Here is a 17,831-nt window from a genome sequence, read left to right as displayed (position 1 = left end):
GATCATTTTCATAAATGTTGCGCTCATTGCTCATAACAGATTTGCATGTGTCCAGCTGGGATTACAGAGAACTGATACTTGCTCATGCAGGTCCCTTTGCCATGATCGAATTCTGTGTCTGGTCAAACCCACTGAATCCAGTGCTGAAGTGTGCCCATCTTTGTGGAATACAGTTGTTAGCAATTCACAGCAGCATTGCAGAACTTGTTGTCAAGCTGAGAATACCCTACCCAACTGAAACCACAGGGCATGCTTGCAAAGAAAGATTTCTCTCTCTTAGAGTTTTCCCGGGAACCAATGGTTGATTTTTTTCCCATGAATTCTCTGCAAAAGATCACACCTTGAATACAAAATGTGTGTGTGTATATATGTGTATATATATGTATGAAAACCATCAAAGGATGGCATCTTGTTTAGTTAGCACTAAGCATCCTCCTGTCAAGGCGTGCTAAGTACAGTCATATACAAAAAAGGAAGCAACTGCTTGGTCGCCAACACAGTGCTTGCAGTCATTAATGCCTTTTGCCCAGCTGTCAGTCAGGTTAACTTGCAAAATTGCCTGGCTCTCAGTGCTTGATGTCACCCATGCCAGCTGCTAACATGCTCCTCTTTTCCTTTTAGAGACTTCTCCAGGAGTTGCTGAGGTGACGATTGTGGAAAAGGAGCCAGCTGAACGCCACACAATCGTTTCATGGGAGCAAGTGAGTATTTTTGTGATAATACTGCAGTGAGGTCAGTCTGAATGTGCAGCAGCCAATGGAGACTGCTAAATGCAATGGCTGCTTTGTGCTTCTTTGTGGGGCAGCCTTTTATCAAGTTTGATGCATGGTGGAGCCTAAATAGATTTTTTAAAAAATAAAATTGAGTATTACTCTGTCTTTTAAGCTATCACATGGACCTGATCTGTTAGAGAAACTTCATTAGTGTGAGTATATTCAGAATGACAGCTCTGAGAAGAAATCACATAACTGTAGTAGGCAGCAACAGGGATGACTCAGTGGAGAACAAACATTGTTCTGACTCGGGTCTGAAACCATTTTCCAACTGCCTTTCAAACAAAATGAAGAAGCTCTTTATTATTCTTGGCCATTAAAGGTAAAGGCCTCAAGCTGGAAAACACCACTGAGCCACCCAGTTTGTTCCAGTTATCTATTCCTCTTTTCAGTCTCAGCTGTTCACTTCCATTTTTCATAGTCCTTCCTTCCACCTCCTTTCTGGCTAACTGACCCAGTCATTTGGCCAAGGCATGTCCCATTGCCTGTTCAAGAAGACTGTGGAGGACACAAGCTACCTTGACTCCACTGACCTCGCTGCATCAGTGTGTGATTAGAGGGCTTCTGGATACTGTCACAAGACTCTGGTGGTCAGAGATGGCATTTTAGGTTCCCTTTTTGAGTATATATGAGTTTATCAATCCCATGACCATGGGGTAACAACTGTTTTCTAGGTACTGCTCATATCTATCATATGAAGGGACAGTAGAGGCTGACTGGCCTTGGAAAGGGGCATGGCAGGGGATGGAGTTGAGTGAATCATTCTCCCTCTGCTCCTGCCCTGCCTGTGCCCTAATGCACACGCTCCTAGAGACTGCACCTGTTACCACTACATAAAATAACTTCTTTGATGATGCCTTGCCATTTACAGTTTTTTCTGAACAGTAGGGAAAAACCTTGTACTAGTTTTGGTAATGCCCTATCCCAATTAGTGATATTTATCAAGTATTTATTAATCCAGATGAGAATGTATGTGTTGTAAACCTGTGTTATTTACTGAAACTTGTACAGTAGCCAGCAACTGGTCAGGCAGAAATGCCCGGTTTTTCAGGTTCATGTGAACTGATTTCCTGTAGCTGTTGAGGTGTCAGATTAACTGGGCTGGAAAGTCTGAGGCATCCAGGTCAGGGAGCAGCAGGGCGACATTCGCTCGTTCTTATGTTGAGAGGAGAGGACGGCTTCTCCTTAACGTTGTACTGCTCTCCTTTTCAGGTGCTGCTACTCCTCCATGCTAAATTGGGTCTGTTTCAAAACTGAGCTATTCTTGTAAAGCCAAGGGCTGTAGCCAAAGCACTTCGCTCCAAAGATGTCAAAGCAAAACTTCAGCTCCACCTCCCGCCCCCCAGTGATGACTAAATTAGTTATGGAAGTGAATGGTGAAAATTAAGTAGATTTAATTGACCTGGACTGCTAATGGTGAAGGACTTTACTATCTATTTCTTTGCTTTTGGTTTCAGTTGCATTGACAAAACCTGAAATCCCCCTTCTCAGATTAGAAGATAACTATTTTCTTTTTCCTTTCTTTTCTTGAGCTTTGAGGATGAAGTCTGATTATCTAACACAGCCCGCGCAATTGTGGTATGTCCTACAGGGATGATTAAGTGCAAAGCACTCAGCACCTCACAAGGCCCTTCCAGGATAAATTTGCACCTCACTTTTCCTCAAACTCATCCTGCTTGGATTTAAATACAAGTTTATGTGTACCCAACATTCACTTTTATCCCTGTTTTGGTTTTTTTTCATAGCCAGTAGGTGGCAATGCTTATGCACGTAATCATTTCTCCATAGCTGAGATTTTAACAAGATCTTGTCACAGTGTATTTTTAACTTGCCTTTGCATGTTTGGTTATGAAAGTATTTGCAGGGCTTTTTGTGTCACGTAGGGAAAACTGATCAAACTATTCCCAAAATCACTTCTTTTTTTTTTCACTAAAAACCCTCTCTTTCCATCGAGACTCACCAAATAAAAGCTCTATTCTTAAGATTTCTTTGTTGTTGTTACATTTTTTTTCCTAGAAGCAATTTTTTCAGCCCTGTTTCAATTTTGCAATGGAAAGGTATTTCTGCTGAGAGAAAATCTGTGGTATTCAAAAACTCGCAAAAGAAAATCAACCTTTTAAAATTATGAATTATTGGAATTATATTCTAATAATGCAGGCAATATGCATTTTCTTCTGCCTCCATCAGCTTTGTTTGTTAAATTAGGCAGTGCTCAGTTTGTGCTGGTATTTAACTGGATACTATGATGGGAGTTTTAAAATCGTAGATCAGCTTGTTAAGTGTCCATTACCTGCCATGGGGCTATGGGGCTTTGCAGGGGAAGGTGCATTTCATGACAGGAAACAGCGCAGTAAGACAGTAGAAGAGCAGAGGAGATTTTTTTTTCCCAAGGCTTTCTGTAGAGGCAGAAAAAGCTGCTAAGTGTTACACTTCAAGAAATCAAACCTGAAATCAATCCTGAATATGTTACTGGAAATCAGCACACTTGCAAAAATACTGAAGATACATGATTGTCAGGTGTTTACATGGGTAGCATTGCTGCCCCAAAACTTTCAAGCAGTTCAAAATATTTTAATAAATCAGGTAATTTTTTTCACCTTTCCTGAAATTTAGATATATAAAGATGTTATCTTTTCCCCAAGAAAGTGAGACAAGCAGTAGAAGGGGGAGTGGAGACTGAGTTACCAGGTCAGTGGAACACCAGTGCTGATAACTGTATATCATCCTATGAACCTGTTCCTGCTCCTAAAATTAGGTTGGGACCTGCCCTGCTCCCCTCCATGTGCAGTTTTAAAAAGCAGGTGTTATACGAAAATATTGCTAGGAGGCATGCTGGTGTCTGCAGTGACAGTTGTGAACTACATTTTCTTTTTGCCTGAGCCAGAAGAGAAATAAATCACTTGCATCACTGTCTGGTTTTCAAAAAGCAGAAAACTGCATTTTGTTAGGGGGAGCTGGAGGTCGCAGAGCTCAGCACTACAACAGATCAAGTAAAATGAAGGAAGTCACTTTGCCTGTTCCTCTAATTGGCTGGTTAGCAGTGTCTGAACTGCCCTGGCTGGCTGTAGGCGATACCTGCACGTCATGTGCATTGATATTCCACAACACTACATGGGAAGTTTCTTTTATCTCTTTATGCACTTTGTCTACAGAGTTTTATTTTTCTGTGACAAAACAATAAAAAGCCCTGAGGCAGTTTGGTGCTTTCCTGTTGTGCGCTGTCTTAGGCTGCCAGACAATTTAGAAACTATGCATGTAAATCGCAGTGGGAACTGCAGTGATGGTTGATGGCTGTTCTAGAGGTCTTTGTCATTGCTGTTACCATATTTCTTTTTACTCAAAAGTATGTGTGCAGGTATGTGCAACCACAAGTGTCCTTCTTGCCATCCTCCTTGCAATGTCCTCCCTCAACAGCGGGCGAGCCTCCTATACCTGATTGCCAGAAGTACAGCACCTGCCTGTCTTGAACCTGCCTTGTGGCCCTGGCCATGGGAGAGGTGCAGAAGTGGATGCAGCAGAAGCAGTGCATGAAGAAAGGTTTATCTCTTCAAGCTGCATACCAAGAGAGAGGCTGGTGGACTTTTGGGAGGTGGATAGTGTTTCTGACATAGCGTTCCCCTCCTGTGGGGCCCTATAATACATCGGTTAAAAAATCGGCTGCACATCACCACCCTCGGGAGAATTGCCAAATCCTGTTGTTTGCTGTGGGGAACAGTCTGCCCCAGCCCCATGCCTTTCAAGGCAGTAAATCCAAGCAGGATAATCTCCTGGGAGCCCCCCACAGATCAGATTTATAAAAGGTGCAACAAGAATGTCTCAGTATCTTACATAAATTTAACGTCTTCTGCATTCACTGGCAGCTAAGGCAGTCCAGACTTGAAACCACATGTCATTAGAAAGAGACGGGTGATGATGTGTTCTGCTATATGGAAGTGACACAGATCTCTTCCTTCATCCAGAAGTTGGATAAAGATCATTCAGTTTTTTAGAGAAGTCCCTCTAGAGTGATACACTTTGATTGCTGTCCATTTCTTTAGTGTATTTACTTGGGAGGCATTGTTACAACAGTGCTTTAAGTGAATTGCCATATGTCAGTGTTTTAGCTTTGGATCCAGTGCTGATCAGGTCTTGGCAGGAAGGCTACCCTGGTTCTAATGCTCTCTCTCCTCAGGGAACTGTGCTTTCTTGGGAGACTATTTGGGAATATTATGGACAATAAACAAAAGAAATAGACCTCACACACCATATTGAGCACTTGGGATATTTTGTTTTATGAGCTGATGAGTGTAACCAGATGACTGGAGTGAAAACAGCTGCTTGCCAGAGCTGTGGTTAAGACGTTTCTGGCACATTATTAGGAATATTGTATTTTATGGGGCTAGAGATCACAACCCTGGAGACTACCAGTTAAGCAGGGGGAGTACATAGCTTGAGAAGCCATCTTTAGTATGTAGTAGTGGCTTGTTTCTCTGACTTTGCTTTCAGAGGGCCACTGTTTTGAAGTCATAGGATCATGTAGCTAAGGATCATATGATAGATTAGTCAGTTGTTTCTGTCAGATGGGAGAGATGGATATTAATGAATCTTTCTGTATAGATGCCTTTTGCTAAATACCACAGGTTTGTTCTGGTACAGTATTTTCCACCCATATATTTTGCACCATCATTTGGAAAGTCATGCAAAGAGACATAGTTAGGAGAATCCTAAAATGAAGTGGGGTGGGCAGCCATTTGGAGAAACACGCACATGTTGATCCTTCCATCCAGAAAAGAAGGATTCAGAGCAGAAGGCCTGTCCAGATGTGATTTTTCCCTTGTCTTAATCAGCTATGTTTGTTAATTTGGGATATTTGTGCTAGTATTTAACTGGATAGTTCAGTGGAAGTCTTAAAAGCTTATCTTTTGTCATCCCAGTGGGTCTGGTTCTCCTGCTCAGAGGAGAACACCCACTGAAGTTGAGAGAGCTGTTCCCTTATGTCTTTTTACTGCTCGGGTAGATTAGTTAAAACTGGAGGGGTTGAAATGGACTGAAAGTGGTGTGTAAACATTTATATTCTTCTGAGGCTTTGTAACAGGTCTGCCATATTTTCTTTCTTCATAGTTTAAAACCTAGTCACTGTGCTTACTGCTACAGCTTGAAATTGGAAGTGGTGAAAGCGCAGCATGAAATCATAAATATTTAGGACTGAGAAGAACCCGCAGGAGAAGGTGTGTTTGTTAAAGGCATCTGAAGAACTTCAGATATGCCCATGTGGTTTAGTAATCTTCTGAAACTTAGCACCAGGGCCTCAGCCATCAGCAGGCCCTTATCAAAGGACAATAAATGCTTCTCAAAACAAAGTTTATACCATATCAGATTCTCTGCTTTGATACCTGTTGCCTCTGAAGATTTTTCCTCCCTGGGTTAGGAAAGCACATTGCTAGCAACCAGGCTGCTGATGGGGCACATAAAGTGTCCTGCAATATTGCAAGCTGCAAAGCCATTACTATCTGAGACTCGTCAGTAGCAATCTGTCCGCATAAATGGGTATGTTTAGAAAGTAAATTAACGTGCAGGAGTGAAGGTTGTGGGTGGGTTAGAGGCTCCTGCACAGCATGTATACCCTGGTTTAGGGGACCAGGACTGTAACAACGCAAAGAAAGTGACTGTGAATAAGGCTTTAACAGGCAGAAGGGCTGCCGTGGTCCTAGGGGAGGGAGTGGATGTGAACAGGAAGAGGCCAGCCTCTTCCTTTGCTTGCGACAGTCCCTGATGACCAGAGGCCAGTGTTGCAGTTGGATGCACAACTGGCCAATAGCTTCTGCTGCATAGGTGCATCGAGGCAAAATCAGGGTAGGTAACTGGATATACACAAGTTGCAGACATTGGGAAGAATCTGATCAGCATCTCTTGAGATGTTACGAATTCGTGCCCTAAGTGAAGCAGAGCTACATAAACTGTGTGTGCATGTTTCTTTTCCTTATCTATCAGTTACCATAATATTCTTCCTTTATTTTATGAGACTTTGACTGTTAGATTTTCTAGTAGCTGTAGGGAAGTAGTCCCAGCAGAGGCACAATACTGGAAAACTATTAACATCTGACTCCTCTGCTTTCTCCAAAGCAATTCTGTAACTGCTCAAAAATCCACCCAGGCTTCTGAGGCCAGGCCCTGGATACCTACCTGAATAACAACTTGATCTGTGGCAGGGTAAGCCTATGTAAGGGACTGTACTACTGACCTGTAAATGTTCTTAAAAGTTGTAATTCTATCTTTTCTTGCTTTAAGTGTCAAACTCACTGCACAAAGACCAGGTCGTGTCTAACAGCATGTCTTAAAACCTGGCTGCATGGAAGAAATCCACCTTTCTTTAGAAAAGGCTGAAAATCCTGTCACAAAAGTACTTGAATTATCAGACATGCTGTGTTGCAAATCTCACATTATTTGTCCATTTTCCCTGTAAAATGTAGCTCCCAGAACCCTGTGATTATAAACAGGTCTCAGATCAACATTTTAAAGAAGTTGTCTGTCCTTCTGGTTTAATGACAAAGCTTGACTCTCAAGAATCTTATTTGTGTCATTGTTCCTGAGCAGATTTAAAAGCACATGGGACTGAATAGGGAGAATAGATACTGCAAGTTGCAACTCGGAGGTTCAGACTGCAATTAGGAAATTTTTTTCACAAGGAGAGTGGTGCAGCCCTCAGAGAAGTCAACACAAAGATTGTGGAAACTGCATCATCAGAGACAGTCCTGATTTTTGGGATCTGATTCTTGTGGAGTCTTGAGTTTAACAATACTTTAAATGCATACTCACTTCAGTCTTTCTCAATATATTTTTTTTCTCTAAAATAATTACAAACAAAACAACAAATAGCTCCTTTAGTCATGCATGTTGCTTGTCTTCTTAAAACTGGCAGGCATCTGTACTGTTTCATTTTGTGTTCCTCACACATCAACAGGAATGGAGGGTCGCTAGTCTTGTCACCAGGAACAGTGCCTGCAATTACCTATAGTTCTTTGGGTTTCTTGTTCTAAGGAGTAAGTCTTCATCCTTCCCTCTTCATATTTGTTTCTTCTCTGAAGAGTGTTAAGTTAAGAAAGGCTCCTTCCACAACCAAGATAGGAGTAGGAGAAGGATCCTGGTTCCTAGAAGCACTCTCACCAGCTCACTGGAGTTGCTTCTTTCACTGTTACCTCAGAATGAAGCAGGCCTAGGAGCTCCAGCCAACACTGAAGTTTGGTGGGATGAAGCCAGTGCTGAAGTTTGGTGGGATGAAGCCAGTGCTGAAGTTTGGTGGGATGAAGCCCTACCAGCAGGTTTGTGAGGCTGACCCTATGTGTGTTTGCACACGTATCATTTGTTAAGTGAAACATGAAAGCTGCTTGATTATGTGCAACTACTGAGTCTGTGCTTCTCTCACCTACTTGGAACTGAAACCCCCCAGAAGAGAGTCCTTGTGCTAATATTGTACATGCTTAGTGGAACAGGTAGGTTTAGTCTGATCTCACTTAAAGCTTTACTTTCATAAGCCATATATAGGAAAAAGCCAGTAGTTCTTTTATTTGTGATCTTGGAGTTAGTGTCAAAGTGTGATATGTTATCCCAGCTGTGGAACAGTCCTGCAATAATCTTGTGAAATTGTGAAATTTTCCCAAGTCATCTTTGTTAATACAGTAGCACAGACCCAAGAAATACAGTTTTCTCTCAAGGTTTTAGGATGAGATATTTGAGTCATCTTGGAGTTGAGCAAAACATTTGGTGGCAAATATTTATGTACCAATATTCAGTTGTTCTTTGGATTGGAGGCACATTCTGCCTTTTCCCATAATGTCTTGATTGTGCTTTGCAGAAAAACTCCTGCGTCTTGCCAGAGGATTTAAAGAACTTCTATCTGATGACCGATGGCTTCCAGATGACTTGGAGTGTGAAGACTGATGGTGAGTCCCTGTGTTCCTCTCCACCCTTGCCCTCATTTCTTTGCAGCTAGTCTTTCCTTTGCAGAATCTCTTTAATTTCAAACGCTTTCTGCACAGTCAATACACATCTTTCAGCATCCTGCATTAGTCTGTGCAAAAGCACATACACCACATCATTTTTGAATGAAAAATTAGCACAATTCCTTAATTGACCAAAAAATGTAGTAGTTTGTTTCTGCTAGGCAGCTAAAAAAACCTGACGTCTGAATTAATGAGTGAGTGCAGGTCTGCATGGGATTGTAAACTATTTTAGAGATGCCCTGGTAAGGAAAAAAAACTATGAGTGCACATCAGAAGTACCTTCCTGATGCAACAAGCCAAAGCCTATTGCTTGCATGTGCTTGACTTCTACAGAAGAGATGTGTACACTGAACACTGGCTGGAAACCAAACAAGTCTTCAGGACATAAATACCGTTCTGTAATACACTGGCCATCTGTTGACACGCAGAGTTAGGTATTTAGTTTAAATCTCATACCTAGACTCCCTCTGTAGTTCATGGAGAGAGAAGCAACTCTAGCACATTATCCTATCATAAAGCAGAAGGAAGAGTCACCCTCTGATAATGCCTCTTTCTCATTAAAAAATGTATTTATGTGCTCGAGCCTAATTCCACTTTGCACCAGCTAAAATCCATTCACGAGAGTTATTTCTCAAGTCTGTGGTGGAAGTGAGAACAGACTTTACTGAGCTTTACTGTCCATCCTTGTTTGGCAAGAAACAGGTGGTTCATTCATTCTGCACTGGAGCCCTCCCTGCAACTACTATCCTAGTTCTTGTTGCCTTCAAGTGAGGTTGTCAGATTCAGCTGTGGACACTGCTCTCTTCTGGACAAGGGTGTCAAATACAGGGTTTTCCTCAGGAAGTGGAATTTCATTTCAGAAACAGTTGACATCAGGGCTTTAGCACCTGCACAGAGTCTCATCCTGTTTCGAGTGGGATTTAGTGTGCTCTGACTTCTGAAGAGTCCTGTTTTCAGGACACAAGGACACGGAGACCAAGGCGGCTCGTTTAACTAGCTTTGAGAAAGCATCCAACAGTGCCTTCTGAGGCCCTTCACACTGGCATGTGACTGAACAGGGTTCTTGTCAACTTGATGTCTGGTCCTCAGAAGGAGAAACAAGTGACAAGTCCTTAAGCATTCATTCAGGAACACCCACATCTTGGCACACTGATAAAATTCTGTGTTGGAGTGGGAACCAAGAGTATACACCCTGAGTAGTTACATGGGATGGAAGAGGATGAGCTGCCCAATAATTGTGAATGAGTGGGGTGGTTTCTGGTAGAAAAGACAGCAGCAGCAAAAAGTTTTGAGAAGCTGGCTGTAGCAAGCCAGGATTTTTAATAGCCAGTTTCACAGGACTGGGCTAACAGCTGCAGCACAGGCTTAGCCAACAGTGTAATTCTTATACCTGCTCAGCTCTGAGATGGTGTCGCATCACCTGTAAGTGTGATTCTGTGTTTGAAACAGCCTAATTATTTCTTCTGTGAAGCCTGACTTGGTTAAGTGTCCAGGCCTGCTAAGCATACCAATCTTTTCTACCTCTCTGTGTTTTAGAAGAGGCTGAGTTGATGTGTGGAGGAAAACAAATACCTCCTCTGCTTTCCTGACACTGGATGTGATTAATGATCAGTCTTATTGCAGATACCCCAATGCCCCTGGGCTCCATGGTAATTAATAGTGTCTCGAAGCTATGTCGGCTTGGAGGTTCCTCTATGTACACCCTGCCTAATGCACCAACTCTCGCTGACCTGGAAGATGACACGGATGAGGAAGGTAAGGCAGATCTGTGCACTATGAATCTCAGGGGGATTGTTAATGATGCCACTTGGTAATATTATTTGTATCCTGTTTTAACAGCCTCACAGCCTTCCTGTTTTGCCTTTTCCCTATTTAAATTTTTAACTGAGACTGAGTGGTCAGCTTCTAAAGTCTTTGTGTGCTTACACTGTTACCTGAACAAGAGATGTCTTGGTAGTGAAAAGGCACCTGGATATGCTCTTTGGAACTGGAGAAGAAACTCTGGTAAATACATGCAAGTGTGAGGTGGCACTGGAAAATGTGTGTTTCCAGACTGCCTACAAATGCTGGGCATCCTGCAGTTTGGAAAGAAAAAGAAGAAAAAATGCCCATTCCTTTTCTCAGTGTTCTTACAGTCTAACAAGGCCAGAAGAATTAAGAAAATAAGAACTGAGCCAGGTGTCATGCTAACTTCTTAAAAACTTACTTGATTTCAGTCTTATCTCTGAATCTCTGTATCTCTTGTAGCTTCTAAATGTGGCTGAAAATTTCATTTTGGACAGTCCAGCATGGTCACAGTCCTGATCTTCTAACCATTAACCTTAACTAAAGTGGGCCAAATTCTGCTTCCATTTAGCCACTCAAACCTCCACTGCTGCACTTATAAGGTATGCTGAGAAAAAGTTACGTCCCCACATGAGTTCTCATCTTATCTCTCATGGAAAATTCTTCTGAAGAGAAGCTCAGGTACCCCTTCTTCCCCAGCAACTTTACAATTCAGAATTATATTCTGCAAGAACCTGCAGCTACACATTCCTAAAATGGTTCTGTAAAAATGCTCTGTGTTGGTTATGGGTCACAATTTGAATATGAGTCAGACCGTGTGGCTGCTAAGAATGAAGCTGATTTCACACTGGAATGTATGAAGAAATATGTATGTCTCCAAGTTCATAAAAGTCTTCTGTCAAGAGAAAGAGAATAAACTGTTCTCCTTGTCCTCCTTAGAAAAAAAGAAAGTAGGGCTAAAAAAGGGGTGATGGATAGGACAGAAGTAAGGGGCTTCAGCTGCAGCAAGGAAGATTCAGGATCCACATGAGGAAAACTTCTAAGTGCTAATGTGTGATTTGGGTTCACTGCCTGGAGACTGTGACATCTTCAACACTGGAGAACTTTAAGTAAAGATTAGACAAACACCTCTCAGGAATGACATCTGCAAAGCTATTCATGCTTTATGCCAAGGAAGGACTAGAAATCGGCTTGATGTCTTTTTTTCAGCCATCTGAGTTTGACTCTGTGGCTTGTTCTCATACTGGAGATAAAAATTTTTTTCACCTTAATCCTTTCCAAGAAGTATAAATATAATAGCTTGATTTAGTTCTTCCTAGCTGATTCATTAATAAGTATCGAATAGACTGACTGTTCACAGCTGACCCACAGTGACTTTTCCAAACATGTTTCATGAAGATTTTTTTTCTGTTTTCAGGTGGTGGAGACAAACCAGAGAAGCCACACTTTGATTCTCGTAGTCTTATCTTTGAATTAGACCCATGCAATGGGAATGGGAAAGTCTGTCTTGTTTATAAACACGCTAAACCAGGTAAGACTGAAAAGAGCACGGTTAGTTGTCTCTCGCTGTGGGTTGTATCTGGAGGCCACATGTGTAGAATCACCTGACGTTTCTGGTCTTCTTTGCAGTTTGTAGATGAACATTTTCTGGGATGTCCTCTCTCCACTGAAGTCAGGGTCTAAACCTTGCAGAGACTTAACTAGGGCTAACATTTTCCCTCCTTTTAGTGTTGGAGTCTGAGTTATAAGTTATGATTTCTGCACGCATAGAAACAGGAAAGCATTCACTTACAACATACAGACAATTGTGTTGAAACAATACAGAGAGCTAGAGCTCAGCCACTAACACATCTCTGGTTACTTGCATGTCTCGGAACAATTCCCTTACATTTTGATGAGAAAGGCTGTGACTCTTCTTAAAAGCAAAGGGTAGATGGTAAAAAAAGTCCTTAGCAGATTGAGACAGACTTACACTGCCTCTTCCACCTTGTGCATGGATGCAGAGCCTCCAGATGCTAACTAGGTCAAAATTTGCAGAAAAGGTTGAACAGGACAGTGAAAGATGTGAGCTGAGCTGTGTCTTCTGGCAGATACATGGAAAACTCTTATCAGTTAGTGATTAGTGAAATACCCAAGTCACATGTAAGGTAGCTGTCATCTGGTGCAGTGCACAGGTCACTAGGTGTACGTGTGTATTTGTTTGTTCATTGTGTGGGAGTGTGCAGTTATGATATACGTGTTCTTTAGAAAACTTTTTGGTTGTTAATTTGGGTCTTTCATTGGATGTGACTACAGCTCCCAAGGCAGAAACTTACTTATCCTCTTGCCTTCCAGTGTTAGTGATTTCAGCTCATGCAGTGGATAATCTGCACCAGCAGAGGGAGCATCGTTTACTGGTGGTGATGTCAATGTGGGAGTCAGTGTGTTTAAGAGACAATGTTCAGCGTCTCAATTTCCTGAGTAAAATCACTTATTTTCATGCTACAAAGGATGTCGCCACCAGAGAAATACTTGATCACTGTGGAAAGACATTGCAAAATTTGTTTTTGTTGGCAGCACACACACCCATGACTTCCAGACTCTGGACTCTATTCAGTAATCCAGATGACTGACATTTGAGTTAGTTGGTTTTTACTTTGTGGGGCAGATAAATGTTTGCCATCATTGTACTTTGGAATTATGCTACAAAGTTACTGATGTAACTAATGTTCAAGCATGTTCCATGTAGTGCATCAGTCCTAGGTTGGAAAGGAATAGCATTGCATCCATTTTACCTTGAGAAAAGTGAATATAATGACCATTGCACTATATAGTAAGGCTGGGAGCAAAGCCAAGTCATTTTCAGTCCCCATGGTCTTAAGCTTTAAACCACTTTGCCTCTGGATAATCATCTGTGCTAGCTGGGGATGCTGCATTTTAGAAGATGCAGCCTTTCTGATAAGTATTTTGTGTCTCCCACCTGACCATGGCCAGTGTTGATCTTATCACTATAAAGCAACAGTGTATTTTGTGTTTGGCTTTTTTTTTCCAGTTGTCTCCCCAGACACAGAGATATGGTTCCTGGACAGAGCTCTGTATTGGCATTTCCTCACCAAGACCTTCACGGCCTACTACCGCCTGCTCATTACCCACCTGGGTCTCCCACAGTGGCAATATGCCTTGACCAGTTATGGGGTCAGCCCCCAGGCCAAGGTAGGACAGCAGGATCCAGCTCCTCAGAATTTTGCATACATATAGACTGGAAAAACATCATCCCACCTTTTGACAAGCAGATTATAGGCTTAAGTGGACCTCCGTAGTGAGCCGTGGGGTGGCCATGAGCCTTTCGTCTATAGTTTGTTAACAGTCATTTGTTTATGTTAGTAAATTCACTAACATTGTGTTAACCTTGCTTTTCTCATGCAGTGTGGTCTGCATAAGCAGTCTGATTCTTAACAGGACATTTTCTTCAAAAACATACTTAATTTTCAGAACAGACTTCTAGCACCCATGTCTTTGGAGGTCCTGCAAGACATTCAGTTTTTCAGAGAGACTGTCTTTGACCTCTGATGGCAGATGTTGGAACCCCAATTATTACTTAGCTTTCTTGGCTCTGAAGCAAACCTCCACTTCCATGAATGCTGGCAAGTGAGGAGGTGTAAAGCCGTTCATCCCCACAGCTATGTAAGATCTGTCTAGATCAGTTTTCTGGGCATAGCACCATACTAAAGCATACTGCTCTCTGGGTGGAGAGTAAAGTCCAGGTGCACATTAGACAGAAACCCAGAGGAGGACTATGAGCTTGAGCCTTGCCAAGAATATTAATTTCTTTGCATCCTCCTTAGTCATGAAGGTGTGCCTTGATAAAAATGATGCCCAAAAAGAGGCAATTTAAATGCCAGCAGTCTTAGAAGTAGTTAGAGGAGAGCCCCAGGCACAGCCTTGTGACCATTCCAGCCCCTTATTATTATTAAAATTTCTGTTCTGATCTTCCAGAACCCTGCTATCAGAGACTCCTGCCATTCCTTTATGCTTGACTGGGCCTTTAGCCCTAACCCTGCTTCCACGTTGTGAAACATTGGGGAAAGGTTCTGACAATACTAGACACAGCACATAAGCCTATGCAGTGCCCGTGCATGCTGGCAAGGCCTGGTGGGTCTCAGTGAGTGTCCTGCAATTCACCCAACTATCTTAGACTATATCACCAACATAACATTCCTCGGTCCTGCCTCAGCCCTGTGCATACATCAGAACTACTCACAAAAATCACTGCCAACTTCCTACCTACCAATGGCTGTAGAATTTGGTTCTATGTGTTTCTGGTGTCTTCTCTGTCATACCGTGCTCTACTTTATAATTCAAGGCTGTGTACATGGTACTCTACCATATGCCTGTGCTCTGCCTTTCTGTAACTTTCCTGCTAGAATATTTTATTATGCTCACTGTATTCACAAGCCTCAGTGAAATCATTCCTGTATTCCCTAATCATTTGCAGTATCTGTTAGTTAAATTCCTCCTAGCATGTTAACCATTGTCACTTTTAAAGGTCCTCAAGTGTGGTATATTAAAGCTGTTTTCCATTAAGCAGTACACGAATAGATTGCATCTACATTTTGGTATTGATCTTACATTTACCTTGTTCAACACTTTGCTGAAGGTTACAGTTTTGGTTTGTAACTTCATCAATGGAAAACTGATAGGAAAAACACTAAGAGATGATAACTGCAGGGCATAACTTTGTGATGGCATCTAGGAACTGAAAAAAGAAATGTGATCACTTATAGATGGAAAATTCAGGCCAAAGAGAAACACACAAAATCCTTTGGTAAAGGGTTAAAAAACCTGCATTATTGTATATGTGAAGAGAGGGAGGGAGGCTATATTTTGAGAAGTTCAACTAGTTTGGTTCCAATTTATAAGCACTTCTAAATTCCACTTTTAAATCTTTTTCTGCTTCTATGAATCCAAATAAATGTGGTTCAGTTTCATCCCCTCCCTTTGCTTTTCCTTCCGTGTTTTAAATCAGGAGTTGATCCTGATAGGAGTTACACTAGGCAAGGTGGTATTACGCTTGTGTCTGGTTCTCCTCTTCCCTGCCTGGAATGTGGGCCATCTCCAGGGCTGTATCTGTAGCTATGCCATGTGTATCCTTATCACAAGGCACTCTGAGCAGTCCTTAAACTGATAAGTGGTGTATGATTAAAATCAAGTCTCAGGGATGAGGGAGAACAGGGTGGAAATGTCTAATTGCAGTCTGATTTTTAACCTCCTCCTTCCCCACCATCTTGCTTTTCAGCAATGGTTTAACATGTATAAACCCATAACCATCAACACAGCTCTTCTCTCTGAAGAAGCTGATTCCTTTGTGAACAAGCTGGACCCCAATAAGGTATTTAAAAGCAAGAACAAAACTCCAGTGATCAAAAAGAAACCACCTTCCCAGCCAGCAGGCTCCCAAAAGAGTCACACGAGCATGGCCTCCTCCAAAACATCCTCACTAGCTGGGAATTCTTCAAGGAAGTGAGAACCCCAAATCCAACCCTGGACAGCATTGGCAGTAAGCTTTGATGTTCCCTGATGCACAGTCTCAGAGGTTCAGACCAAGTTCCTTGTGCATGAATGGGTGTGCCAATGGAAAACCCATTGCAGCATTTGCATGAATTACAGCCACAGTGTACTTTGACATGGGAGGGATGTAGCTCCTGGAGACTCTGCAAAAAAGAGCCACTTGAGACGGATTTTATTCCCTTCTGCTACTTGCAGCATGTACCTTTCAGAGGGCATGAAGAAGCCTTTGATGTCACTGCTTTACAGGGAAGCTTTTGGTCCTGTGCAACTACAGCAGTGAAATGAAAGCAAATGTAAGTCACTGTTACTTTAACAGACCCATGCTGAAATACAACATATGAAGATATTTCTGCCATCTCCTTTGAAAGAAACCTGTCCTAACCTTGCATGCTATGAGAGCAGACTGGAACCTACTCAACAAAGAAATATCTTCTGCTTCAGACAGAATCAAACTCCACACTTCCCTGTGCTGCTTCTGACTTCTGCTCTGAGATTTGTGGTACAAAGGAACCTGGGGCTTCACTGTCTCTGCACTGGCCTACCTGTTTGCTCTACAACCCAGACCGCTCTTTGGCCTTTGTGCCATATCTTTTTGGATAGTGACATCTGCGTGATGCAGATGACACCAAGCTGAGTGTGGTGCAGTTGACACACCAGAGGGACAGGATGCCATCCAGAGGGACCTGGACAAGCTGGAGACGTGAGCCTGTGTGAACCCCATTACATTCAACAAGGCCAAGTGGAAGGTCCTACTCCTGAATCAGGGCAGCCCTCGGTATCAATATAGGCTGTGGGATGAAAGGATTGAGAGCAGCCCTGTGGAGAAAGACTTGGTGGTACTGTGGGTGAAAAGCTGGATGTGAGGCAATAATACATGCTTGCAGCCCAGAAGGCAAATTGCATCCTGGGCTGCATCAAAAGAAGTGTGGCCAGCAGATCGAGGGAAGTGATTCTGCCCCTCTACTCTCCTCTGGTGAGACCCCACCTGTAGTGCTGTGTTCAGCTCTGCAGCCCTCAGCACAAGAAGGACACTGAAGTGCTGGAGCATGTCCAGAGGAGGGCCACAAAAATTACCAGAGGGCTGGAGAACCTCTCCTGAGAAGACAGGCTAAGGGTTGTTTAGCATGGAGAAGGCTGTGGGGAGACCTTATTGTGGCCTTTCAGTACTTAAAAAGGAAGGTTATAAGAAAGATGGGGACAGTTTCTGTTAGCAAGGTCTGTTCTCACTGAACAAGGGGTAATGGTTTGAAACTAGGGGCGGGTAGATTTAGACTGGATATAGGGTATAATTTTTTTAGCATGAGAGTGGTGAAATACTGGCACAGGTTGCCCAGAGAGGGGGTGGAGGCTCCATCCCTTGAGACATTCACAGTCAGGTTCAACAAAACTCTGAGCAACCTGGTCTGGTTGAGGATGTCACTGCTTCCTCCAGGGGGTTGGACTGGATGAGGTTTAAAGATTCCTTCCAACGCAAACCATGCTGTGATTCTGTGATGTCCTTCCCAGTAAGCCTGAAGGCAGCCAGAAGCTGCAAGACTCTTCACCACCTCACCTTTCTCCTCTTGTGTGAATTGTTGAGCCAGGGTGGGTCAGTGGTGCTAAGAGAAGACTCCGGTAAGTAAGGAGGGCCCCTTGGTTTGTCATACATTCATTTACAAAGTTCAAATTCAAACAGTCTGTGTCACTTTTCAGTTGAGCAGGATCTGACCAGGGACCACTGAGATCCTACAGCCCTACAAACCCGTGA

At 42.7% G+C, this 17,831-nt stretch overlaps 1 protein-coding gene across 1 annotated transcript; it reads left to right on the top strand.

Moving 5' to 3' along the window:
- Positions 1-617: 617 nt before the first annotated feature.
- On the top strand, positions 618-16,040 carry TPGS2 (tubulin polyglutamylase complex subunit 2; the record flags this gene model as incomplete). The annotated part of the gene is made up of 6 exons (XM_010182203.1): positions 618-701; positions 8,605-8,692; positions 10,376-10,507; positions 11,955-12,068; positions 13,569-13,729; positions 15,813-16,040. Coding segments are annotated over 6 exons (807 nt in total), but the record flags the coding sequence as incomplete, so codon positions are not given.
- Between the last annotated feature and the right edge of the window lie 1,791 nt (positions 16,041-17,831).

The sequence above is a fragment of the Mesitornis unicolor genome, unplaced genomic scaffold, assembly GCF_000695765.1.
Source record: "Mesitornis unicolor isolate BGI_N332 unplaced genomic scaffold, ASM69576v1 scaffold1354, whole genome shotgun sequence".
In the NCBI taxonomy this organism is placed as follows: Eukaryota; Metazoa; Chordata; class Aves; order Mesitornithiformes; family Mesitornithidae; genus Mesitornis; species Mesitornis unicolor.
The sequence above is the reverse complement of the archived record's forward strand: the minus strand, read 5'-3'. Positions and strand labels throughout refer to the sequence as shown.